A 27476-nucleotide genomic window follows, 5' to 3' on the forward strand; every position below is an offset into this window, starting at 1 on the left:
GTCCCCCAGGGAGGAGGTCACATGTGGATCCTTGTAATTGGTGATAGCTTTTAATGGAGGAGGAAGCCTCGTCTTTCTCCCACAGAGTGGCTGGTGGTTTCAAACTGCAGGCCTTGAGGTTAGCAGTTCAAAGTGTCACCATTATGCCACTAGGGCCCTTTCCTAACAGCTACTAGAAGTTGAAAAAGATAAAGGATGACCTCCTTCTAACTTCCTGAACGATGGGTAAATCAATTTCTTTTCTGGTTGAGTGTGAAATGTTTAAATTGTGACACTCCCTACTCATGGTATTTTTTTATTATGGCAGCACTAGGTAACAAAGGCATTTGTACAGAGCAAGCTGGGCTGCCACTGTACTGTCTGAAACCTACTCTTTCCCTTGGGATGTACACTCTGGTTTTCTTGGGTACTCATTCTGATGACACCCCTATCTAGGCATAGTCCCTTCCCAGCCCCAGAGCTTGGCAAACTGAGCTTCCGTAACTGTTCTGAGGAGCTTGTTGAGTCTAGGGGAAGGTGCAAGTCCTAATACTGCACAGAGTTCTAAAAGCTTTTTTTTTTGTTGTTGTTAACTACTATGGAGTCCGTTCTGACTCACAGCAACCTTATGCTAAGCAGAAAAAACACCGTCTGGTTTGCACCACCCTCACAACTGTTGTAGCCACTGGGTAAACTCATCTCATTGAGGTCTTCCTCTTTTTGGCTGACACACCTTTCCTGATTTTAAGCAATGCACAATTGCTTAAATGTCCTAATGAACAGCTGCCTCTTGGTTTCTGCACAAGTTCTGCCTGAGCACAAATGAATAAACACATCTATCTTGGAAGAAGTACAGGCAAAATGATCCTTAGAAGCAAGGATGGAGAGCCTTTGTCATGTACTTTGGACATGTTATCAGGAGAGGCCAATCCCTGGGACACAACATGATGCTTGGTAAAGTGGAATGATACTGAAAAAGGGGAAGGCTCATGAAAAAAGATGGATTGACACAGTGCGTTCCAACGATGGGCTCAAACATAAGAAAAACTGTAAGCATGGCATATGCCAGGGTGGTGTTTTGTTCTGGAGTGATGGGGCAGATTGGACATCACCGAACAGCAGCAGCAATACTCAAAAACAAGCTTTTAAAATGATCTTTTCCTTTCTTCCTTTGATGTATTTTAAATCATCCTACAGCTCCCTTGGTCATTTTGTTCAGTGTGTCATAGATGCTCTGGATATGGTCTCTAAATTCAGGTGGGATATACTCAAGCTTTTATTTTGATTCTCATTTTCTTCAGTTTGAACCTTAACTGCGTATGTTCTAGTCCAGTGGTTCTAACCTTCCTAATACTGCTACTCTTTAATATAGTTCCTCATATTGTGGTGACCCCCCCAACCATAAAATTACTTTCATGGCTACTTCATTAACTGTAATTTTGCTACTGTTATGAATTGGGCGACCCCTGTGAAAGGGTCATTTGATCCCCCCGAAAGGTTCACGATCCACAGGTTGAGAACCAGTTCTAGTCAGTCCCTGAGCTTGTTTTGGTCTGATAGCCAGTTTCTCCACCTTCTATTTTCATCCTTTTTTCTTTTTTAACATAAAACCACAGCCTTCGGACCAACTCTTTCACCTTTGTAAGTGATTTTATTCCTGTATTTTCCACCTGACAAGGTCCAAACAGTCCAAATGTATAGTTGCCGTTCATATTGTTGAATAAGTATGGGCACTGAAGAAGACTCTGTTCTTACAAAATTCTACCGTTGGATGCTCTGCACTGTTTTTATCACCGAGGCTATATTTTTTCAACTACTGATCCTTTCTATTTGTTTCCAAATGTTGCATTCCAATTACCAGTACTTGTCAATGATTCTTGATTGCATGTTTAAATAACTGCACACTGAAGATGTTAGTAGAATTCTTCAATTTCTTCAACCTTGACTTTAGTAGTTGGTGTGTAAGAAACTAATAGACGAGTGCCAGGTACATTCCTCCTATTCACTGAATTCCTATTTAGCACCAGGTCTCATGTTAGATACTGGTAACATAATGGTTGCCAAAACAAGCCTGATTCTTTCATGAAAATGCACATCACACAACGTCCCGCAGTTACTGCCTGACTGCCACAGAAACATTCTGACCACCGGGGACTATGATTCTGACTCCAAAGGCTGTTTCCAGAGTAGCTCTGGAATATGCAAAAATGCTAATGAATTAATACACGTTTAGGGCAGTCCCCTGCCAATAGGACTGATAAAAAGTGGTGTGTAAATTAACTATATCTATGGGAAGACATGATGCAGAAATTCAGTATCAGCAGCTAAAACCAGACCAGAGGCAAATGTGGAACAGATGATCAATTGCTCAGATGTAAGTTTAGGATACAGGTGAAGAAAATTAAAACAAGTCCACAGGAGCCAAAATATGACCTGGCGTCTATCCCACCTGAATTTTGAGAACATCTCAAGAAAAAGATTTGATGCCCTGAACACTAATGATAGCAGACCTAGTCATCAAATGGGGAGCTGATATCAGGGTCTCAAGTGGGAAGAAAATGCTTTGAAAATGATGATGGTGGCATATGTGCAAATGTGCTTGACACACTGGGTGAATGTATGGACTGTGATAAAAGATGTAAAAGTCCCCAACAAAAGTATTAAAAAAAAAGACCTAGCCATCAAGATCATCATTCATGAAGAAAGGAGTCATTAAAAAGAGACGAAAGAAAGAAAAGATCAAAGTGGATGTCAGAAGAGACTGAAACTTACTCTTAATTGTAGAGTAGCTAAGTAAATGGAAGAAAGGAAGAAGTCAATGAGCTGAACAGAAAATCACAAGGGGCATATTGAGAAGACAAAGCCGAGTATCATAATGAAGTATACAAGGCCCTAGAATGAGAAAACCAGAAGGGAAGAACATATCTGAAACTGAAGAACAAGAAAAAATTTTAAGAATTAGTTGAAATTTTGAAAGATTCCATAAGCAAAATATTGGATGATGCAGGAAGCATCAAGAAAAGATGACAAGAATACAAAATCACTCTACCAAAAAGAACTAGTCGATATTCTACCATTTTAGGAGGTAGCACAAGAGCAAGAACCAATGGTGCTGAAGGAAGAAGTTTAAACTGCACCCAATGCATTAGTCAAAAACATGCCTTTAGGAATTCATGGAATACCCACTGAAATATTTCAGAAAACGGAAGAAGCACTCAGTTGTCTATGCTAGGAGATTTGGAAGACAGCTACTTAGCCAACTGACTGGAAGAGACTCCGTATTTGTGCCCATTCTAAAAAAAGTTGACCCAACAGAATGCACAAACCATAGAACACTATCATTGATATTGCACACAAGTAAAATTTTGCTTAAGGTCATACAATAGTTATAGCAGTACAGTGACTGGGAACTGCCAAGAGTTCAGGCCAGATTCAGAAAAGGATGTGAAACAAGGTGTGGTAGTTACGTAATCTGGTGTCAGTTTGGGACTTGGGATACTTAAGAGTGAAGGGGTGGAGTCTAATCTGTCAGTTGGGTCACAGCCAAAGAGGCTTCTGTGTGGGCATAGCCTTCTCCTGAGAATTCTGGGAAATCCGGTATTTCCTCCTTGGAGACGGGAGACACACACACTCTCTCTCTTGTCACTCACAACGCTGACCGCCTGTGAGACATCCCTGAGCAGAAGCCACATAGACCTACACTGATGCAGCCCTGGTAACTGGAGGAGCCACATGGAGACCCCTGCCAGGCTGAGATGCTTCTACTGCCATTGGATCCAAAAGACTTTGCACCCACAGGCCTGTGATCGTCCTGCATTTGGTGTCATTGCATGTATTTCATGAGTCTGAAGAGGACTTTATAGATTGGTATCGGACATATGGGCTAACATTGGACTTATGGACTTGATCTGGATTGGGTAGGGATGCTTTCTCAATGTACAATTAGCCTTTATATAAAAGCCTCTCTTATACATGTGTCTTTATGAATTTGTTTCTCTAGTCTACCCAGACTAACACACAAGGGGTATCATGTTGATGTCAGATGGATCTTGGCTGAAAGCAGAGCAGACCAGAAAGAGGTTTACTTGTGTTACATTAACTATGCAAAGGCATTTGACTGTGTGGACCAAAATAAACTTTGGATAACCTTAAGAAGAATGGGAATTCCAGAATACTTCACTGTGCTCATTTAGAAGTTGTACATAGCTCAAATGGCTGTTATGCAAACAGAATAAGGGAATACTGCATGGTTTAAAATCAGGTGTGTGTCAGGGTTGTATTCAATCTTTATGCTGTGCAAATCACCAGAGAAGCTGGATTATATGAAGAAAAATGCGGCATCAGGAGTAGAAGAAGGTTTATTAATAACCTGAAATATACACATAACACAAACTTGCTTGCTAAAAGTGAGGACTTGAAGAAATTGCTGATGAAGATCATGGATTATAGCTTTCAGTATGAATTACAATTCAATGTTAAGAAAACCAAAATCCTCACAAGTGGACCAGTAGGTAACATCATGATAAATAGAGGAAAAAGATTGGTATTGTCAAGAATTTCATCTTGCTTGCATCTACAATCAATGCTCATGGAAACAGTAGTCAAGAGATCAAATGACACACTGCATTAGGCATATCTGCTACACAACACCTTTTTAGAGTATTGAAAGGCAAGGAGATGTTACCATATATACTCGAGTATCAGCGGACCTGGATACAAGTGAGGCACCTGATTTTACCACCAAAAACTGGGAAAACTAATTGACTCGAGTATAAGCCTAGGGTGGGAAATGAAGCAGCAGCTACTGGTAAATTTCAAAATAAAAACTGATCTCAATAAAATTACATTAATTGAGGCATCAATAATTTAAATGGTTTTGAATACTTATTTCAAAGAAAAACAGTAAGCTAGCTCTGTAAATGGAAAATAGGGTCAACAAAAACAATAACTATACATGCTGTGTTACTGCATCCACTGCATTACTACATTTGCTGCCTTTCTGAATGTACACAATGCAGCTTGAATAGTTTGAGGCCTAACGCCGGCTGATGATATTCCAGAACGTGATGAATGACTGTCTGCATAGAGCAGCCTGTGTTACGGCTCATAACATACACGCTGTGTTGCGCATTCACTGTGTTGCTGCATGTGCTGCATTACTGCATGCGCAGCATTATCGCTTATGTATGGGAAGTGCTAATGCAACACATGCAGTAACACAGTGCGTACACAACTCAGCGTGTATATTATGAGCCCTAACATAGGCTGCTCTATGCAAGCACAGTCAACACTGGGTCCAGATAGGTGTTAATAAGAAAATGAAAAATAAAATATAGCAGGCTAAGTACTGTAAATCAACATACTGTATATCCAAGAGCAGAGATATGCCAGTACTTGTATTCAGCAAAGATTGGGTGGAGCAAGGGGGCGTGACCAAGCACTGTAAAGGCTACATCATTGGTCACAGCCCTGGAGAAGAGCAAGAGAAGAAGAGCAGCCATAGCCAACATTCATCTGACAAGGATGCGGTGCGCCCCAGGTACCAGCACACAGAAGCGGGTAGGTTCTTGTTCTTGCCCAGTACAGCATGGACAACAGAGGCTGCCGAGGTGCAGAAGAAAAGAAAAACTGTGATATCAGCAGTCATTGGACCACCCACAGAGGCTGCAGGCACCAGCAGATGAGCAGGAGAGACTAGAGAACACCTACACTGCACCGGAGAACAGGTAAGTGGGACCCTCACTCAAGTATAGGCCGAGGAGGGGCTTTTTCAGCATAAAAAATGTGCTGGGAAAAAAAGTGCTGAAAAACTCGGCTTATACATGAGTATATACGGTACTTTGAAGACGAAGAGTTGCCTGACCCAAGCCATGGTATTTTCAATGACTTTATATGCATGTGAAAGATGGACACTGAAAAAGGAAGACCGAAGAAGAATCAATGTATTTGAATTGTAGAGCTGGAGAAGAACACTGAACGTATCACGGAGTGACACGAGAACAAACAAATCTGTCTGGGAAGAAGCACAGCTAGAATGCTCCTCAGAGGCAAGGATGGTGAAACTTCACCTCATGTACTGTGGACATATTGAAGAGACGAGTATCCAGAGAAGAACACCATGCTTGGTAAAATAAAGGGACAGAGAAAGAAGAAGGTCCTTGCCAGAATGGACTGACTTGGTGGCTGCAATCATAGGGTCAAACCTGAGAGCAACTGCAAGGATGACAGAGGAGCAGGCATCGTTTCATCTTCTCTTCACAGGGTCCCAACGAACAGGCGCCAAGTCGATGGCACCTCAGAACAACAGTCACTCACGGGGGTAAGTTGATCCTTACTGTAGAACTGCAAATGGGGCATTCTAGAACAGTACCTTTATTTATTTGTACTTATTATATATCTCATTCCTAAATTATTTGTCTTTCAGAATAAAAAACCAAAAATACTCAAAATAAGGTTTTGAAATGATGTTTCCACCACATGTGCAAGCTCATAAAACCGAGGTTATATTTTTAAATGTTTTATATATATATATATTTAAGAAAAACATACCATTTATAAGTTTCACGTTTTATATATTTCATGAGATATATGTCCTATACTTGAACCCTGACAAGGGGGGAAATGCTGCTGCTTAAAAGCTCTAGAATTTAATTTAAAACAGTATAGGTGTCAGCTGTGCGAGAACTCTGACGTGTGTGGTCCTCTGCGAGCTCTTCATTACTGAGCAAAAAGGGCCCTGTTGAGGGAGTAAATTATGTTTTCCACAGAGTGGCCAGATTTCCACCAGACAAGCCAGCACTCAGTAAGACAAAACCAAAGACAACCTAACCCATGAGTGTGATATACTCCTACACTTAGTTTTGCCTCACAATAACCACATGGTGGTGAAAGCTGAGAGGGAAAAGAGCAAGAAGAAAATAAAAACAGAGATTCAAAGTGTGCTGTAACAAAAAGTTACGCTGTCCTGAAACTCACTTAACATAAAAAGCCTTCCAGTACTTACTCCAAGGATCTTCCTTTGGCATCGACCACATTCGGGAGCAAAGAATTTCTCGTAACACATCTCACAATACAGGGCTCCTTTCTCTTCTACAAATCCAATGTAGGCCATAGTATTTTTGCAGTGAGCACAGTTAAACTCTTCTGGGTGCCAGGATTTCCCCAGTGCCACCAGGAATGGTCCCCTGTAACAGAGGAAAGGAGATAAGTTGGCAAAGGAATAAATGCTTCTAAAATTAGCTGAGATAGAATGTTTTATGTTGCTTCTAATCAATTAAAAATTTGCTCAATTCTCCTTCACAAGAACTGAGCACTGGAATACTGTAAACTTTTACAGAAAGCCTCTGCCTTTATGTAAGAAGAGAATGCAATAGAGAAAGAACATTTAAAGCAGTTGTTTTCAACCTTCCTAATACCGTTCCCTTTAATACTGTTTAATACAGTTCCCTTTAATACAGTTCCTCATGTGGTGGTGACCCCCAACCACAAAATTATTTTCATTGCTATTTCATAACTGTAATTTTCCCACTGTTATGAATCGGGTGATCCCTGTGAAAGGGTCATTCAACCCCCAAAAGGGTCATGACCCACAGGTTGAGAACTGCTGATTTAAAGGATTCTTTCAAGAAAGGTTATTTATTTCCTCCCATATTTCTTTCTCTGGGGAGATTTGATCATCATCAAATGTATCTTCTCATTGCCACCGAGTGGATTCCAACTCATAGCAGCCTTATACAATGGGGCAGAACTGGCCCTGTGGGCTTCCGAGACGGTGACTCTTTACGGGAGTAGAAAGCCTCATCTTTCTCCCACGGTGCAGCTGGTGGTTTTTACTGCCAACCTTATGATTAGCATCCCAATGTGTAATGCCGTCAAATGTCTTAGCACGCTGCAATGAACGTCTCTACCTATGGGATGGCTAGGATTACGCATGAGGATATTTGCCAGGACAGAAAGTGCCTGCCCCAAATGGAAGCAACCAAAGTAAAACATAAAGTAAGGTCAAGGATCAGAGTTTGCTAGTTCTATAGAATAACCACCACAGAAATCTACTTGGTAAAGTCAGGCTTAAAAGCAGTGATTGTTAGTAACTGAGATAAGCCTCTAGTAATCTCTTCCTAATACACTGTTTAGTATGTGTATGAACGTCTAAGGAAGTAACAAAAAGTTCATGGCAAAATGGAAAGAAAAGATAATGGAATTTTGCCACAAACTTTTGGAAGCCCCCTAATTTTTCAATCAATAAGCAAACAAATTCTCACCCTCCTCAAAATGACTACAAAAACAGTAAACTAGACAGTATGGATTGTTGGGAGGTATTTGGAAGGAGTTTTTATTTCACTCAAACATGATCCATCTTGAATGCACATTGGTATCAAGGCAACAAATGTGGTAAAGAGGTTTTTCCCATTAAATCTGGCACAGTCAGGAACTAAGGAGATGTGTTTGGTCTGCTTGATAGGAATTCAATATGAAACTATATCTACTCAGGAGGTCTGCAGAGAGTAACCATTTCTGTCTCTGTAACCTACTTTTCAGTCACTACATCACACTAAATGTTATTCATTGAGTGGCTTTACCTCCGAGGCACTTTTACACTTATCTAATTTGTCCATGCAACATTCCTGTGAGACAGACCAGGGCAGTTCTTATGAGCTCAGTTTCACAGTTGGAAAGCTGAAATGCGGTGTGCTTAAAAGATATGACCAGAATCATAAAATCACCGAGCCCAGGCTAGAGACAGACGTTCCTGATTCTTAGTTTACTGCTCCAGTCAACTGTTAGTCTGCCTTTGAGCTCATTACCATCCATTTTCATCATTAAAAGGCCGTGTGGTAAGTTGTTAGTAAGTACACGGTACCTAACTTTTAGGCAGATTATTAATAAGGAAAATCACAATGAGTACCACATAATCACAGCATTTTTATGTCTATGACAATAATGTCTATTAATAATTATTTTGGACCAATAAATTCATAGCAAAACACATTGAAGCTTATTCAGAACCAGCACCTAATTCTGCAAGATTCAGGTAAATAGGAAGACCTCATGATTATAAAAATATTCCTTTGGGGTACACAAAAATTATTTTCTTGCCATCCTTAACCCGCCCCCCTGCAGATAGCCTATAATTCAGATTAGTATTAATTCCAACTAGTCTCTGTCCAATGAGCTCAAATTATGTTCATCTGAAAAAGATATTTGAGAACAACTGATTCATGGGCCAAGAGAGACAGCAGTCGGTGTGATATGAAAATAATAATTCATAATTTACCCAGGGGTCTTTGGAGAGGGGAGAGGAGCTGATACCAAGGGCTCAAATAGAAAGTAAATGTTTAGAAAATAATGATGGCAACATATGTACAAGTATGCTTGATACCACTGATGTACGGATTGTTATAAGAGCTGTAAGGGCCCCCAAATGATCTTTTAAAAAAGAAGAAGAAGAAAGAAAGAGAGAAGAACTGATTGAGAAACCTACAGTCAAAACCACGAGCTGCTGCAAGGGAGAAAGACAGGACTTTCTATTCCTGTAGCGAGTTAGTCTTAGAAACCCATCAAGATGGTTCTACTGAGACAAAAAAAAACAAAATAAAGCAAAACCGTTGCTGTTGAGTTGATTCTGACATTAGTAACCCCAAGGCTTTAACTCCATCTGCCATTAGTGACCCCAAGTCGACTGCCATCTCTTTCTCTCTCTTGTGGAGCATTGGGAGGATTTGAAGACCATCTTTTTGGTTAGTAGCCAAGCACTGCACGAAATAAACCCACTGCTATCACACTGATTCCAACTCACTCCAGCTCTATAGAGGGTTTTCAAAGTTGTAAATCGTTTCAGGAGTAGACAGCTTCTTTTTCTTTGGGAGCAGCTGGTAGGTTGGACCACCACAACCCACCCTTTAGCCATCCAGTGCTTACCCCACAAGGTCTGTCCACGGGGTTCTGCTTAATAGGAAATAGAACTATGAAATTCACAGATTGTTTTGCATTCAGGGTCATTTTCTCATGAAGTACCTGGATCAGGATTGTGTAACAGGAGTAGTTTCATTTCTCCAAAGCAAAAGGTTCATTTATCCAATATTGTGTCATGAACTGCAAAATGAATGTTCTGTTTGGTGGCCAAATATATATATAGTCTAACAAGAATATGGATTCTAATATGAATATGGATCATGGCTAGGTATTGCCCAAGCTCAATGCCAGCTTCTATTTTAACGTTCCCATCTGTGATAGTAACTTTTCTTTTGCCCATTTTATAATTTAAAAGATGCCCTTATATTTTTAAGTTTCTGGAATAAAGTGTACTATACAGAAATAGATTACATTAGATTACATTGAACAGATACTTGAAACATACTTCGTCAGCACCTTTATCAAATCTGAATAATAAAAGCACCCTCAGACCGTAAAGCAATTGCTTCTGCACCTTTAAAAGGAGTAAGTTTAAAGCACCTTGGTTCCAGCCACGTCTTCCTTAACCACGCACGCTCAGCACAAATTTGAGCCTCACTTGACACTCCTCAGCTCAGCTGAAAGAGCATCTTTCTCTACAATATACTTAAAGTTATGTATAGACTAAACAACAAAATCTCTTACATATAACAAAGTACTCTCAGTGTCAGCAGAGACTAATTTAACAAATTCATTAACAAAGGATTAACACTGAAGAAGTTCTTCTTGTTCCAGGTAGGACTGGGTTTCCATTTGTGTGGACTGGATAAACAGGCTTGGGTAACTGTAAAGCAGAATGAAGTAGTCAGCTACCTCCTGCAGGACTCTCGCGTCCTAGGAGCTCTCACTAAATACTTGCTGACTGACAAATGAAGGGAAGGGAGGGAGCTGAAGCATTTGATTGGCTGAGAGAAAAGAGCTATGGCATGGAGCTTTTTTACCCTGTTTATCTTCCGTGAGATTTACACCAAGAAGGAAAAAAAGAAGAAGGAAAGGAAGGGAAGATTAGGGAAGAATGGCAATGAAGATTTCAGAGAAAAAGGAAATGAAAAATGAAAGAAATGGCACATTTCAACAAGCACAGACTAACAGGGATTCAGTTTCCATGTGCTCCTGGCTTGCTTCCCCTCATTAGTTAGGTCTCACAATAACTATTGACAGAAGTAAACTTGATTATAAAGATGAGAAGATATTAGAAAGGTCAGTCAACATTTTGGAGATCATGTGGCTGGTCACCTGTAAGGCTGGGCTCCCCCCAAGGCCAACTCACTGCAGATTAGAATTTCATTCTACCCTAAGTGACTGCAGTGAAAGAAAACGAGTCTTCCAAAGTGCCATGAAAAGCAACTAATGTGCTAAAGACTAAAAACGGATCTGTTCATCTATTTACTGCAATTATACATACAGACAAAAACAATAAAAATGGATAAGCCAGTACTCTATTGTAGTCAACTTTATGGAAGGGCCTGGCATGAGGAAATTGTCCAAGAAAAACACAACAAAGGAACAGAGTGAACTGGAAAAGATAACTCACTCTATATAAAATGCACACATACAGTAAAAGACACGTGGAGGGAAAGAGCGAAAGGAACTGAAAAACACAGTGACCATCTTCCAAGATTTACAAATCTGGAAGGAAGAAATATTACGAACGCTCCTCTTAGAGATGGGAAACACCCTAATTTTGAAGCCCTTAATTCTGCATTTCTAGTAGATTATGCTCAACCTCTCCAATGTGGAAAAATAAAAAAAACATAGTTACATATTCAGTGAATATCTTCTTTGGTTTTAGTCCTTTTAAAATGCTGCACTTAATGGGATTTGAGGCCAACTACTTATATAGCTTGGTATTTGAAGGCATACATGATTTGCTCAATAATAAATGCACAGGGAGAATAAAAAAGCACAGTCACATGAGCTTAACCATCATAGCAAATAAAAAGGACAAGTCTCAAATAAAGTAGTATTAACTGATACCTTTGAAAGAGCCAACTAAAACAATTAGTCTTTTTTCTTTCCATATTAGTGTTACTGAAGCAGGCGGAAGCAGCCCTGGTGGCACAGTGGTTGAATGCTCCCTTGCAAACTTTCCCAGTTCTTTGGCCAATCTCTCATGTCAACATAAGCTACTCACACACTGCCATCGAGGTGACTCTGATTCTGTAAGACAGACTAGACCTACAAAGTTTCCTTTTTCTCAAGCAGAGTGGCTGGTGGTTTTGAACTGCTGACCTTAAAATTAGCAGCCTGATGCATAACCACCATGCCACCAGGACTTTTCTTCATAAGCTATTATGCTTAGATAAAATTGACTACAGCTGAATAGGGGAATGTCATTTTCAGGGAATACTACTATCATTCAAAAATTCCTAACTAATAACTGCAGTTGAGTTCTTGGTCATGTTAAAAGTCTGCTGGGAAGTTTATAAACCCCCAATCTAAGAAAGACATTTTACTTATTCATTCATTCATTCATTCATTCATTCATTCATTCATTTTCTCCTCAAACTACAGTACCTCCGTTTCCACCCTCACTGTCACTAACGATCTTGATTCTTATTTTACTTAAACGTAAATGGATTAAATCTTGTCTTTAAAAAGCAAAGATTTTAAGAAGGGATAGGAACGATGATGCAAGTATATGCTTCCTGTAAGAAACTCACTTTAGACTCAGCACGTAGGTTGAGTAAAAGCATGAAAAAAGATACACTCTGCACAAAGTCACTAAAAGAGAGCTGAGTGACTGCTACCCTAAGCCGCAGTTCCCATTAGGAGATCGGGGTCCTCTTTCAAGCTCATTCTGGTTATTGGCAAAAATTCAGTTTCTTGCAGCTCTATTATGGAGCCCTGGTGCACAAATCCCACCACAGCTGTTCCACAGAAGAAAAATGGGTCAGTCTGCTTCAGTAAAGATTACAGTATTGGAAATCTAACGATGTAGTCAACTCATAGCATCACTATGAGTTAAAATCAACACAACCGAAAAGGGTTTTGGGTTAAAGGAAGAAATACGATTCTATAAAAAAACTCAAACCAAACTCACTGCTATTGAGTTGATATCAACTCATAGCAGCCCTAGAGGACAAGGTTAAACTGCCCCTGTGGATTTCTGAGACTGTTACTCTTTATGGGAACCGAAAGCCTTTTTCTCCCACAGAGCAGTTGGTGGTTTTGAATTGCCAACCTCTGGGTTAGCAGCCCAAAGCCTATTAACTACACCACCATGGCGAGATAATAAGAGAAGTGGGATATAATTTCAACATGGCAGCAGTATATGCTTGGCAAAGTGGAGGGATGGCGAAAAAGAGGAAGCCCTCAATGAAATATATTGACACAGTGGCTGCATCAATGGACTGGAAGCCCTCAATGAAATATATTGACACAGTGGCTGCATCAATGGACTGGAAGCCCTCAATGAAATATATTGACACAGTGGCTGCATCAATGGACTCAGGCACAGGAACAACTGTGAGGATGACGCAGGACCGTGCACTTTTGTTCTGTTGTGTGTAGGGTCGCTATTGGTTGGAGCCACCTTGATGGGACCTAACAAAACAACAATACTAATATCGATATAAGTAATTTCTTAAAGTTCAGTGATCAACTGAACATATATTTACTAAATGTAAGGAAATGTGCCAAGCACAGCCTTTGGTACAAGGGCCATTGTTGCAAACAAACAACACATGCCACTGTTGTGGGACGTGTAGCATGGGGGAAAGTGTTGGCACACAAATGCTCCATGAGTGTTTGCTTATTCCTGAATCAGATGGGAATCTGGACATGTGAATTGCAGGCCATTTCCTAAAAGAGGTGAAGAACTTTTATCCATGAAAACTCTGCGTTACCTACTTCATTCTTTCTAATTTACACACTCAGATGTTATGAAGATATGTACACGGCCACATTATTACATTAGCCTGAGTTTTCTGAAACATTTTTTCCTGACTTACATATTATGGAATTTTTGCATACATACCTAACTTTGTATAGGAAAAAGTTAAAATTTTCAGAACGAGGTACTTATGAAGAATTACTATCACTGAACTGATTGTGACTCAAAGGGACCCTAAACGACAGAGTAGAATTGCCCCTGGGGGTTTCGAAAAGACTGTAGTTCTTCATGGAAGCAGAAAGCTTCACCCTTCTCCCACAGAGTAACTGGTGGGTTTCAAACTGCTGATCACATGGTTAGCAACCCAATACATAACCCACCATGCCATCAGTGCTCCTAAGTATCATGTTAGATCTAACTATCCAGACATTGTGACTTGGAGTTACAATAGTTTCTTTTAGTCTGTTTTCTAAAACACAGTGGTTTAATGTATTATTTACTATTATGTTTCAGGGCATAAAACAAGGTCTTAGACATACAAGGACCCTCAATAAATATTTAATGAGTAAGTGAAATGTGTTTTAAAATAAAAAAGACCTGAGGCTCCAGTCCTGATTCTACCACATAATCAGCTTTGTGACTTTGGGAAAAACAATTAAAACTATAGTAAAATGGGCAGAGCAAAAATATCCACTTCCTAGTGATTTTTGAAGACTGAATAAAGTAAAATTTAAAACTCCCTAGCATGATACCAAATAAGTTCAATATAGAGCTGCTATCTTTAATATTAACAGTTCTATATTGAACGTATTTGGTATTCTGCCAAGGAGCTCAAAATTTTATTGAGGAATTATCTTTGATGTTAACATATATTTCATTGCTATTTTTTATACATTGAAATAATTTATTTAGAATTCTATATTTCTGATCTCATATTTCTGTAATAGTATAAAGGTACTCTGGCGGTGTAGTGGTTATGCTTTGGGCTTTGATCCACGTGGTCTGCAGTTGGAAACTACCAGCAGCTGTGAAGGAGAAAGACTGGGCTTTCTACTCCTGTAAACAGTCTCGGCACCCATGGGCGGCTGGGTTGTGGGGTCACTATGAGTCAACACCGACTCCATGGCAGTTAAGTTTTGAGTTTATAATGCTATAAAAACTTTGCTGTAAGAAAAACAAGGATAAAATTAAAAGTTATACAGACAAGGCTCCAATTCAAATTTTGTTATATACTACTTCTATGACTTCAGGCATGTATGTCACTTTCCCTGCCTCAATGTCCTCATTGAAATGGAGGGACCAGCAACAACTATCTCATAGAATGAAGGTAGAATTATTAGCATAACCTTTCGTATGTGCTAAGGAGACATTAAATATTGATTATTATTATCATTATCTGAAAACATCATTTTAACACCAACATACTGATGTTTCCAGAAAAGGTATTTTTACCCAGAATATATTATCCTGAAACAAAAGCCCAGGAAACTAAAGGGACAATAAATTACAGAAACAATGTTTTCTAAACTGTACATACAGAATTATTTAATATGGCTCATCTAGTTACAGCCATCAAATGACCTTCATTTTTCTGATGGGTCTGGGTAAGAAGGTGGGTGGAGATACTGATGGTATTATGATTCAGTTGTGAGTGATGGCTACCAGGGTTAATTGTGATTTCCACTCTGCTGAGTATAAAATCAGCCTTCTGAGAAGCAGGAGTTGAAATCTCACTAGCTGCACCAGAGAAGAGTCAGACATAGAGTGTATCCTTTGGACCCTGAGATACCTACATATTAAACATCCACAAGGCCAGCAGTTCAAAACCATCAGCCGCTCCACAGGAGAAAGATGAGGCTTTCTATTCCTATAAAGAGTTACAGACTCAGAAACCTACAAGGGCAGTTCTACTCTGTTCTATAGGGTTGCTTTGAGTCAGAATCGACTTGAGGGCAGTTCAGTTAGGGGTTAGTTAATATTTCTATGAGGCCATAACTCCCTACTGGAACTTACAGAAAAATTTATAATTTTAAAAATTGGTATCTCTAATAATGAATTATATGTTGAGAGTAGAAACCGTTTTCTCATAAAATTTAATTATAAATTTAAAACAAGTGTATCTTGGGTACAATGACCTAACAATTCTACCTACAGTGATTGATTTTTCCAGAGGAAATATTTGTATGAATAACCTACAAGTCATTGTTCATAATATTTGAGTGTTAGAAGCCACATTAATTTCCAGGAATCAAATATAACTAAATAACTTAAAGAACATTCCTATAATGTTACACTGTTAGGCACACACACACAAAAATAAACTGGATCCATCTTTTCTAATAGAAAGATAGTCTTGCTATATTAATTGTCAGGTTACAAAACATTGTATTGTGATTCAATTTCTGGAAAAGTCCTTAGGTCAGTGTCTTTTTAAAAAAGTAGGGAAAAAAAAAAAGTAGGAACTGAAATACTAATCACTGTTATCTTAGAAGGTAGGGTAACATAAACTTTTGTTTTTGCTTTTGATTTTTTTATATGTGTGAAATGTTATAAGCATAGTGTAGCTTGTTAAAAAGATATTCTATTTTTAATCGACTATGCACTGTGTTATTGATGTATTTGGTAATTAATACTGGGTTTAGGAGTCTTCCAGTATTGCACCCTTCAGTATGGATTGCAACTCAAGATAAAGAAAGTCAAAACTCTCACAACTGGACCAAAAGGTAACATCATGATAAAAAAGGGAAAAGACTGAAGTTGCCAAGGATCTCGTCTTGTTTGGATCCACAATCAATGTTTATGGAAGCAGCAGTCAAGAGATCAAATGATGCATTGTCATCAAATGATGCATTGTCATAGGTAAACCTGCTGGTCAAGACCTCCTTAAAGGTGTGAAAAGCAAGGATGTTACTTTGAGAACTGAGGTGCACCTGACCCAAGCCATGGTATCCTCCATTGCATCATATGCACATGAAAAGTTGGGCTCTGATAAGCAAGGCCTAATAAGAATCGATGCATTATGCATTAGAATTGTGGTGCTGCTGAAGCATATCGAATTCACCGTGGAATGCCAAAAGAACAAATAAATCTATTTTTGGAGAAGTACAGCCACGATGTTCCTTAGAATCCAGATGTCAGGGCACATGTTCCTTTAAATATTTTGAGTTTGAGTTTTGGGAACCAAAAGAAGCCTGAAGGGGCAAGATCTAGGGTAGAGGGTGGGTGGGGTAAGGTTTCCCAGTGAAATTCTCAAAAGACAGCTCTCACTACCACAAGGACAATGAACAAGTAAGTGCCTTATCATAATGGGGGAAAAAATTCCTTGGTCCAACTTTCCTGGTTTGTTCTCCACCAATGCAGTTTTCAATTTTGTCAGAACTTCTTCTTAGTAAGTGTCCATGAACATGTTATGTTACCGATGTCAGGCTCTTAAAATGGCTTCTTGATGTCTATGTAAGTTATCACACTCAGAAACACTATCCTAAACAGAAATTATACAATGAAGGAGGGAAAATGCGATTTGTCAACTCAGTCAACTTTAAAGTGGCCATTATTTCAATTTTTTTCATAACAACAGGATAAATAAAATACAGGAGAGCTTGGGGAAGCACTTTAAAGCATCCAGGCAGCCTATATGCAACTGTTGACAAACAGGCAATAGGTCTTTTTGGTGGGATCCTTGCAGTCAACATTTATAGCTATGCAAATTTCCCCTGGTTTCACTTACCCATGGTCAAATGCAGTTCAAAGACATTAAATACAAATTCCAGAAATAAACTATTCAAATTCGCAAATCTGCATGGCACTTTGAGCAGCGCGATGAAAGCTTGTGTCATTCTGCACTGATTTGCCTGGGCCGTGGATCATCCCTTTCCGCAGGGCGTCTATGCTGTGTACGCTACCTGCCTTTCAGCTGTCAGAGAGACAGCCACACATCAGTGTTGGTGTTCCAGTAACTGTTATTGTACTTAGTAATTATTTTATTGTAGTGTTACTTCTTATTATTCTCTTATTGTGCCTATTTTATAAATCAAAGTTTATCAGAGGTATACACACATATACATATATGAAAAAATCCAGGGTATATAGGGTTTGGGACTATCTCATTTTCAGGCATCCTATGGAGCTCTTGGAAGGTATACCCCATGGACAAGGAGGGGACTAGGTTTCACCAGCCACTCTGTGAGAAAAAGACAGGGCTTTTTACTCCTGTACAGTTACAGTCTAGGAAGAAACAGGAGTCTTGGTGAGCTAGTTAAAGTTTATTGTGCCAACCTGCCGATAAACACATGTGGGGTTAATTGAAGGGCAGAGGGATAAATGGCTCAATGAGCCTCGCCTTTTTAGTTCTCGGGTCTCCTGTTTTCTGATATTCGGACCAGGAACTGCCTTAGCCAGTTCCCTGCTTCAGCTGGCAAGGCTCACTTCCTGCAAGACATCCCAGAGGAGAAGCTGCATGAACCTACCCTGATGCAGCCCTGGGTGCTGGAGCAGCCGTGTGGAGACCCCTGCCAGTGCTGAGATGCTTACACATTCACTGACTCGGCTTTCCTCCTGCAGTCGGCTCAGAGTGTGTGTTTTGTGAGATGGAAGAGGACTTTGTGGATTGGTGTTGGACATGTGGGTTAATGTTGAACTTGTGGGCTTGGGCAGCACTGGGTTGGGATGTTTTCTTGATGCGCACTTAATCTTTATGTAAAACTCTCTCTTATAGATGTTTCTGTGGATTTGTTTCTCTAAAGTACCCAGACTAAAAACCTGGTGACAGAGTAGTTAAGTGCTTGGTTGCTTGCTAACTGAGAGGTCACTGGCTTGAACCAGAAGCTCCATGGGAGGAAGATTTACAGTCTCACAAACTTGAAGGCAGGTCTACTCTGTCTTGTATGGCTCCTGTAAGTTGGAAATTGACTGGATGGCAACAGCTTTTTGACTAAGAAAAACTCAGAGATTTAAATAAGTGCCAGAATAAGTATGCTCAACTTCAGGTCTGAGCTTTTTATTTTTCCCTCTGGAACTTAAGACACAATAAAATAGATCGGAACAAGGATATTTTAGGGAAGCAGGTTATGACCTTTTCTAATACTTAAAGCCTTCATGAAAGGACTCGAAGATAGCAGCATCTTCCCAGTGCTTACCAGTTACCATCGAGTCAATTCCAACTCATGGCAACCTACTGAGAGTCAGAGTTTGAACAGCGCGCCACAAGATTTTCAGTGGTTGATTTTTCAAAAGTAGGTAATCAGGCCTTTCTCCAGTCTTTTCATTAGCAGTTGATTTTATTAACCATTGGTGACACCCAGGACCCAAAGGTATTTGAAAAGCCAATCTTTTTTCTCTAGGGCCAAAGTTATTAGTAGTTATTTTTCCATTTAAGTTGAAGTCCTCACTTTTATACTTTATGAAATAACAAAGTTAAAAAAAATCCCACAAAGTTTCAATAAGTGACTTTTAAGATCCTTTTAAGTTTCAAATAGATTCTAACAGTATATGTTCATATTTACACATGTTAATAATAAGAATTAAACAGAAAGATGGCAAGAATATTTTCATTGATAATATTTCAAATCTCCCAGGATAAAAGAAGGATCAACATTGGTATGGTGCATATTGAAGAAACTTCCTGTATACAATATACCCACCTGATGACCTGGTTACAGTGGGCACACATTGGAGTTCGCTTTCCTGCTGGGATGTGCTCAGCTCTCTGCACCAAAGTATCCTGGTCACTTGCCTGGGGCTGCCCCACAGTTGGGTTGGCTGGTGCTACTGCCCCTGAGGAAGCCGCACTGTTTGAGATTCTTCCAGAGAAAGGTGCTGAGGGTTGAAACACAGAAGAATCAGTTGTTGTTAGGCGCTGTCCAGTTGGCTCAACTCGTGGTTCTGCGATGTACAGCGCAAGGAAACACTGCCCAGTCAGGCTCCATCTGCACACAGGTTATGCTTGAGCCTATTTTTGCAACGACTGCGTCAATCCAGTAAAACAAGTCACATAAAAACGTTTTCTAAATCATTAACTCACTTGCTCCTATTTATGGGCAACCTTATGAGGCTTTCTACTCCTGTTAAAAGTTACAGTCTAGAAACCCACAGGGGCATTGTCCGGGTCCTCCATGGTCACTCTGTGTTGGCGGCCCTGTTGATGGCCCTGATGTGGCACACACTGGGATAAACAGAGAAGAATCTCGGATTTCCACACAGTGAGAAGGATCATGACAGCTGTATACTACAGGTGTAGTCAGAAAAGCAGAATATTAACCTCGGCTTCCAAGAGGAGGTCGGTTAGGTTAGGATGAATATTGAAGTCCTGTCATTCAGACATCTTTACTAAATCTTAATTTCAGTTATAACTTCAAATATATCATCCAAACATACCCCTCCCCCCCCGCTCCCCAACTCACTTCCATGGAGGCAATTCTGACTCAATAGCAAGCCTACAGGACAGGGCAGAATAGCCCCTGTGGGTTTTTGAGTCTATAACTCTTAATGAGAGGAAAAAAGCCCCATCTTCATCTTTCTTCTTGTACTCTTAACACTGTGCCACAAGTCATGCAGTCATAGAAAGTAGCTTCCAATCTAAGAATAATTTTCGATCCTTCCTATCATTATCCACTTTGGCAATAACAGGTCCTGCTGGTTTCACATCACAAGGACTTCCTGAATTTGTCTATCCCTCCATTCCTATTTAAAAGTTCCAGTTTAGGTTTTCATCTTCTCACACCTCAACTAGCCACCCAAATGTCTGACCCCTAACGTCATCCTTCCCACAGTCAATCACAATTCTAACTCTGTTTAGAGCACTTTAAGGACCTGACCTCCCTTTTCTTGGAATACTGCACAGAGTCCATGTTTCTAAGCACTGCACATAAGTCCCTCCAAGGTCCCTGCCTGTCCCCACGCTCTCTTCTTTCACTTTCTGTGGCATAACACCAAACGGTATCCTTTGTCTCGGTGAACTGAGTCTATGCATCAATTGCCTTTGCTGCCAGTAATGCTATTTTCTACTCCTCCTTCCTGCTTTTCTGTTAATTACTCCTTTTTAAGATTCATCCCAGAAGTTACTCCCTTCAAAAAATCATCATTAAACTACCTCTCCTCGTTGTCACCTCTACATACGGCAAATGAAATGTTTCCCTTCTCTGTTACCATGATTTTCTGGGACTGTTTTTATTAGTTCCTACCATGTATTTCCATATCTTTTCTTCCATAATTAGATTGTTAGCTGCCTGAAGATAGGAACGATGACTTAGTCAGCAGCCTAGCAATAGACAGTGTCTAAAGTGAATGAACTAAGTGAATTGGTATCAATCAGTAAATGACTGACTATGAAAACTGTGTGAATGATTCAGACCAAAAATGGATGGCTCCTTACAAACAGGAAATTAAAATCTAATGGAAAAGAAAAGGCACACATATAAAAAGGTTAAAAAAGGGACAGCTTAAAAAAAACATACAAATAACACAAATTAACAGTGTATTTGAAAATAAGTGTGTTGACAGTATTCATATTAAAAGTGTGGTTAGTAATGGGCAAAATTAAGTAGGATAATTGACCATAGAATTCTCCTCCCCCAGAATAATGCCAGTTTGCAATGGTGTACAACTACTGATATACTCAACCATGCAGAAACACTTATACATGTATAAACACTCAGCACGTCGCCTGAAGTGCTCTGACTGGCACTCCATCTGAGAAGTGGCACTTGATGGGCTGGCGAGAAACTGGTTTCCCTTCTCTTGGACATGTGCTTTCTCTTACTGGGCTAATTTCAATGTCAGCTGTTTGAAACCACCAGTTTCTTCAAGGGAAAAAGATGAGGCTTTCTACTCCAGTAAAGATTTTTAGCCTCAGAAACCCAGAGAGGGCAGCTCTACTTTGTTCTATGGCTGTGAGTCAAAACTGACTTGATGGCTGTGAGATTTTTTGCATTTCCAAGCCAAATCCTCCTATTGTCTGTAAATTCAAGACACCTAAAATGGAATTCCTCTCAGGTATCTATTACCAATCTTCTGAAAAGCTCCTAGGTGTTTGAAAACTCCCACTTAACCCAAGCACAATGCTTGTCCTCCATGTCCCTAATAGTCAGTTCCTAGAGTCTAATCATGGTTTCACAGTGTTTCTCACACCTGTCCCTTCTTCCTAATCCAAATGCACAGTCATTTCAGTTCTGGTCTTAAATGCCTCAAGTGTGGCAGTTACAATAACCACTCAGCTACCAGTCTCTTCTTCAACTTATCCTGCTATATTATTTTCCACCAAACACTACACTGATCTTATTTCCCTACTTATGAACCATCTATAACCCTTGCTATAAACTATAAGCCGTCCTGATATCTGCTCCCTTAGTGAGCTCACTTAGACTGCACTTCTTTAGTAATTACATACTTAATTACTATTTGAAGAAATTAATGTCTATTTGAAGGTATGATTAATTCCTATTTGAGGTATTATCCTCGAATTCCTCCAATATCCCAATGATAGTTACAATAGCATCTTCTTTTATTATTTTATGAGGCATCTGTGGCAAAGGAAGGTTAAGAAACCTCCAGGAGGCCTGATCCCAGTCAGTCAAGCTCAAAAGCCTGTGCCTTAAACACTATGGCCTTACCCGGCTCCTCACTGTCCCTTTAACATGCCACATCAATGCCTACCTCAATGACCTCCAACCAATTACATGGTTACCCCTCCAGTGCTGTTGATCGCCGTCCCACTTCTCAGGGCTCATAAACGTTCCACGTGCTTCTCCAAAGTTTCCCCTGACCACCCCAGCCTGAAGTCCTCTTGCTCCTTTTAACATTTTTAACCCTCTCATTTGTATACCATATATACTGGTGTATAAGCCGAGTTTTTCAGCACATTTTTTAATGCAGTTCTGTGGTAAAATTAAGTGCCTCGGGTGACATTTGGGTCGGCTAATACGAGAGTATACACGGTAGTTTGTTTGCTACTTAACAATGTCTTGCGGTCCTTTTTCTTCTTTAAGTCAATTATCAATGTTAGTACATGGGAACAAACTCCTTTGTCCACTTCTTTATATCCAGTACCAAAACACCTTTATTTTACCCCACGATCTGAGGACCAGCCCCTAAGAACGGAGTCACTGGGACCTTCTTAACATCAAAGACTGTAGTAATTCTCCACCAGTCACTGTAAAATGGGACAGAGACAATCTGGTCCATGCTGGAAGGAGAAGTGTATAGGGAATTAATTTATTTAACATGAGATCTCATTCTTAAACATGAAGACATGTGACGCTTAAACACACATGAAAAATCTGTACATTATACCGATGTTCCTTTCTTGGCAAGAAAAGCCTTGCCTTCCATTACTGTCCTCTTACCACTCTGGATAAGACAGAGATTCTCACACCGCCGTGTTGTTGCTAGGTTGTGAGCATAATGGCTTGAACACAGCTACACAAGCCCTGTTAATTACAAAGTACGGGACATTTCCAAGGCACGGTTATTTCCTGTATGAATGAACTGATGTTTCAGCAGTCAATTGCCAACCCCCTGGCCCTGCTCACTTGGCTTCTGAGTGAGGCTGAGTTGTAGAAGGTGAGTTCTTGGGAGAAAGAAAAGTGACACAGAATAAACCATGCTTACTTCATTATTCTGTAGAGGTTTATAACACCATACAGAGAAAAAGTTATTCACATGGAGCACAGTGACTAAACTATAACAAATGTATTGAAATTGTCACTAAAATCATCCAAAGGGAAAACAGTCTATCTTTAAAAGACAATGGCTACAAAATAAGAGCTGCTTAATTTGTCATAAAGTGTGTTTTTAACTTTTAGTAAGACCATACGTCGAGTATTCCACTAGTTCCAATTCATTAATCTATACAAAATCACACCTAAAAAATAAATGTGAAGGGACGTATTTAAACTGGCTAACGAGTAAGCCAATAAATACCACAATGAGAATATGGAGAAGAAGTTATTTAGGGTTGACTCAAGTTCTCCTTTAACTCTATCATGACTCACGAGACAGAGTGCCCAGCTATCCATTTTCCTTTCCTGGGGCTTAGTGGGAATCTCTTATCCCACTTTCTGTGCCTGTTGCCATCTAGTGGGGCCTGTATAACTGAGTGAATCTAAAGAAACTGGTGCCATCCCATTTATCCCAATACCAGAGACGCCACTGGCCACCATAAAACTCAACAAGAAATTCAAAGCTGCAAGCAGTCCTTTAAACTAACAGTGTTGTGAGAGCCTCCTTCTTTAACTATTCATTTAATGTATAAACTGTGAAGTAATGCATGGTTCTAAGCCAGGGAGTATCAAGTTCATGTAAATAACTCTGGCACTAATGGGCTACCTAGTCGCATTATTAGGGGGATGTATATGTTGTAATAGTATATACAGTGTAATACTGTATGTGATATTTATTGTTCAGTGCCATCGAGTTGACTGCCACTAATACACATACAACGGAAGGAAAAATGCTGCCGAGCCTGTGTCACCCTCACAATTGGTGCCGTGCTTGAGCGCGCTGCAGCCGCTGTGTCAATCCACCTCATCGAGGGCCTTTTCTTGTAAGCTGTTCTTCTACTTTCCCAAGTTTAATGTCCTTTTCTAGGGACTGGATTCTTCTTATAATAAGTCTAAAGTATGTAAGACAAAGTCCCACCATCTTTGCTTTTAAGGATGCCTCTGGCCTATGTACTTCTTCCATGACAGATCTATGTGTTCAGTTAGTCCAGGGTACTTTCAATATTCTTCCCCCGCACCATAATTCAAATACATCAATTCTTCTCCAGGCTTCCTTATTCACGGCTCAGCTTTCACATGAATATGAGGTATTTGGAAAAAAATATGGTTTAGGTCAGGTGCACCTTAGCTCTTAAAGTCACCTCTTGGCTGTTTAAAACTTTAAAAGGTCTTGTGGAGCAGATGTGGCCAATGTAATACACCATTAGATTTTTGACTGCTGCTTCCAAGATCACTGATTGTGGATCCAAGTACAATGAAATCCTTGATGACATCAATCTTTATAAGAGATGCTGGTGGTACGTCAGGTTAAGCACTGGGCTTCTATCCAAAAGGATGGCAGTTCAACCCCACAAGCTGCTCTTACTTTCATGTAAGTTTATGGCCTCAGAGCATTCTACTCTGTTCTATAGGGCCGCTAGAAGTTGGAATCAACTTGATGGTAGTGGGTTTTTGGTAATATATATTTTAAAATTTTATAAGCTACTTAAAGAATTAAAAATCACTTAATTAAATAAGATTATCATTAAATAACTGAAAACTAATGGGAAAATGTGGTCACATATTTGACTACTTTCTCATATATGTGAGGGATAAAACAAACAAAATCAGCATATAACTACTATTAAACAAACAAAATCAGTACATAAATACACTGAGTTGCTAGTTAAAAAAAGAATCAAACAAAACTGTGACCTATTATATATGAAATTTAAATTACTACAAAGAAACTTAAAGCAATACCTTTGGACTATAGATTAAGAATTGGAGCTGGACATTTTTTTCAAAACAATTAAAAATTAATAAAAACTAATGTTTTTCAATCACCGCAGTATGCGTTGTTGTTAGGATACATCGTGACTCTCTATGTACAACTGAGTGCACCATCCCCACAACTGTTCCTATTCTTGAGCCCATTGCTGCAGGCACTGCGTCACTCCACCTTGTTCAGGGCCTTCTACTTTTTCACTTCCCCTCCACTGTACTAAACAGAATGTCCTTCTCCAGGGACTGTTCTCAACCATATAAATCTATTACTAAGGATTTAGATAGTATTACATTACAATATTACAATATTGAATATAATAGTATAATCCAGTATATAACATTATAATTTCATATATAATACTATAATGTAACAGCATGTATTTTAAAGTTATAAAATGTTATCATAATTTATTTAAGGAATCAGAAATTATCTGTCTACCATGTGCTTTAAAAATAGTTGCGCTTACTGAAAGGAACTTGTTTATATACACAATGATGAGTTTTCACTAAGAAAACACAGATTAAGACCAATAGAATTCCTGGTAGTATAATGTGTGAGTTCTCAGAAAACATATGTTTCCTAATTGTCTTAAGAAAAAGGACGGTTATTTGATATTTCTGCTTTCTATCCCTCTTCACAAATGATTGTTAATTCTAAACCGACGCATTTTACAAAAGTGGAGATTATAATGAACACATTAAGCACCTGGCCAGACTGGATTTAAACAGACAACAAAGAACAGTGAACTCTTTGGTTCCCAAGTCAAATTACTCAACTACCAATAAAATCTTATTACTCACAGGTACATGATGAAATATTACCATATTGTGTCAAACTTTACTTGGCAACTAAGCATATGTAAATTGGAGCCTGGGAATAATATCTCAAAGGGTAAATTTAAGTTTAACAACAGACGTTGTTAGTGTGCTTGAAGGTTTGTTAATCATTTCTGTGTTGCTGATCCTAAATCACTCAGTATTCCCTGGTTCTGTTGAATGTGTGCCTGTTAGTCCACGTATAGGCTCTGAATGAGCAGAACACAACGTTCTGTTCTCCCCATTTGTTCGGTGTGACCTATAGTTTGTTATGCTCCACCCATTCAAGTACCCTTGCATGGGGAATAAAACACAAGCCAACACATTTCTGGCATTCTCTCTGCTTTCAGCCAAGATCTAGCTATGTCAGCAATGATATCCCTTCTACGCCATGTCCTCTTCTGGATCCAGCTTGAACCTCTGGCAGCTTCTTGTTGATGTACAGCTGCAACCTGTTGTAATTATCTTCAGCAAAACGTTACTTGCATGTGATATTAATGACAGTAGGCTTGTATTAAAAGGATGTGGAATTCTTTAAATATATTAAATAGCTTTCTAAAAATTTTGGAATAAAAATACATTGATCATCTTTAGAGGATGCTAAGGGATTAATTTATTATTTTAATAACCCGTATATTTTAGTGAAGTGAAAGCATCAGTTTTGGCAATTATCAACTCCTCATTCTTATTTCATCTATATCCTACTCATTGCCACGACCCTTTTATACAGTTCCTCATGTTGTGGTGACCCCCGGCCATAAAATTATTTTCATTGCTACTTCATAACTGTAATTTTGCTACTGTTATGAATCAGGCAACCCCTTTGAAAGGGACGTTACCCACAGGTTGAGAACCGCTGATGTAAATAAACCTTTTTTGAACTACTGCCTTATACCAAATAAGGTCCTGGGCTTTAATGCTGTAGACAAGAGAGACACAGTTTCTGCCCCACAGAACTTAAAGTTACATACCAGTTACTAGTTCACTTAGTACTGAGATAAGTACTGAACAGACAAAAAGAGACTGATGCTAATTTACAGATGCTAATTAATTCATCAAGTATTTACTCAGATTCCGTGAGGTGGTAGGCACTGTGCTATGCCTGGGTTAAGTGGAAATGGTCAAAATGTGCATGGTCTTTTGTCACAGAACTGGGAGCCTTTTTGAGAGGAAGACAAGGCACCTGTAGTTTTTCCAAGTGGACACAGTCTATTGAATGCATGAACTCAGGAAAAACTTCTAAGCTAGAAGGACTGACAGAGGAGTTGGCAATATATTAAAACCATGTGAGGCTGGGGGAGGGAAGGAGCTGGCTCAGAGAACCTGCGGCATGAAAACCATAGAGCTCCTAAGATAGAAGACAGTGATGAACGTATGAAGCACATCGCTGCATGGGAAGAGCTGGAGGAAATCAT

The 27476-nt window shown here is 39.5% G+C and overlaps 1 protein-coding gene across 1 annotated transcript in view; it reads right to left on the reverse strand.

Moving 5' to 3' along the window:
- The window catches only part of PDLIM5 (PDZ and LIM domain 5), a 223385-nt gene that overhangs the window by 13851 nt on the left and 182058 nt on the right, over nucleotides 1-27476 (reverse strand). Inside the window, exons 13-14 of the mRNA XM_045284331.1 lie at nucleotides 19405-19579; nucleotides 6983-7163 (exon numbers count right to left, since the gene is read on the reverse strand). Of these exons, the coding sequence (XP_045140266.1) occupies nucleotides 6983-7163; nucleotides 19405-19579 (356 nt within the window). The remainder of the gene's footprint in view (nucleotides 1-6982; nucleotides 7164-19404; nucleotides 19580-27476) is intronic.

Source organism: Echinops telfairi, unplaced genomic scaffold (assembly GCF_000313985.2).
Source record: "Echinops telfairi isolate 266 unplaced genomic scaffold, ASM31398v2 ScPeMD7_7468;HRSCAF=8506_0, whole genome shotgun sequence".
NCBI classification, from domain to species: domain Eukaryota; kingdom Metazoa; phylum Chordata; class Mammalia; order Afrosoricida; family Tenrecidae; genus Echinops; species Echinops telfairi.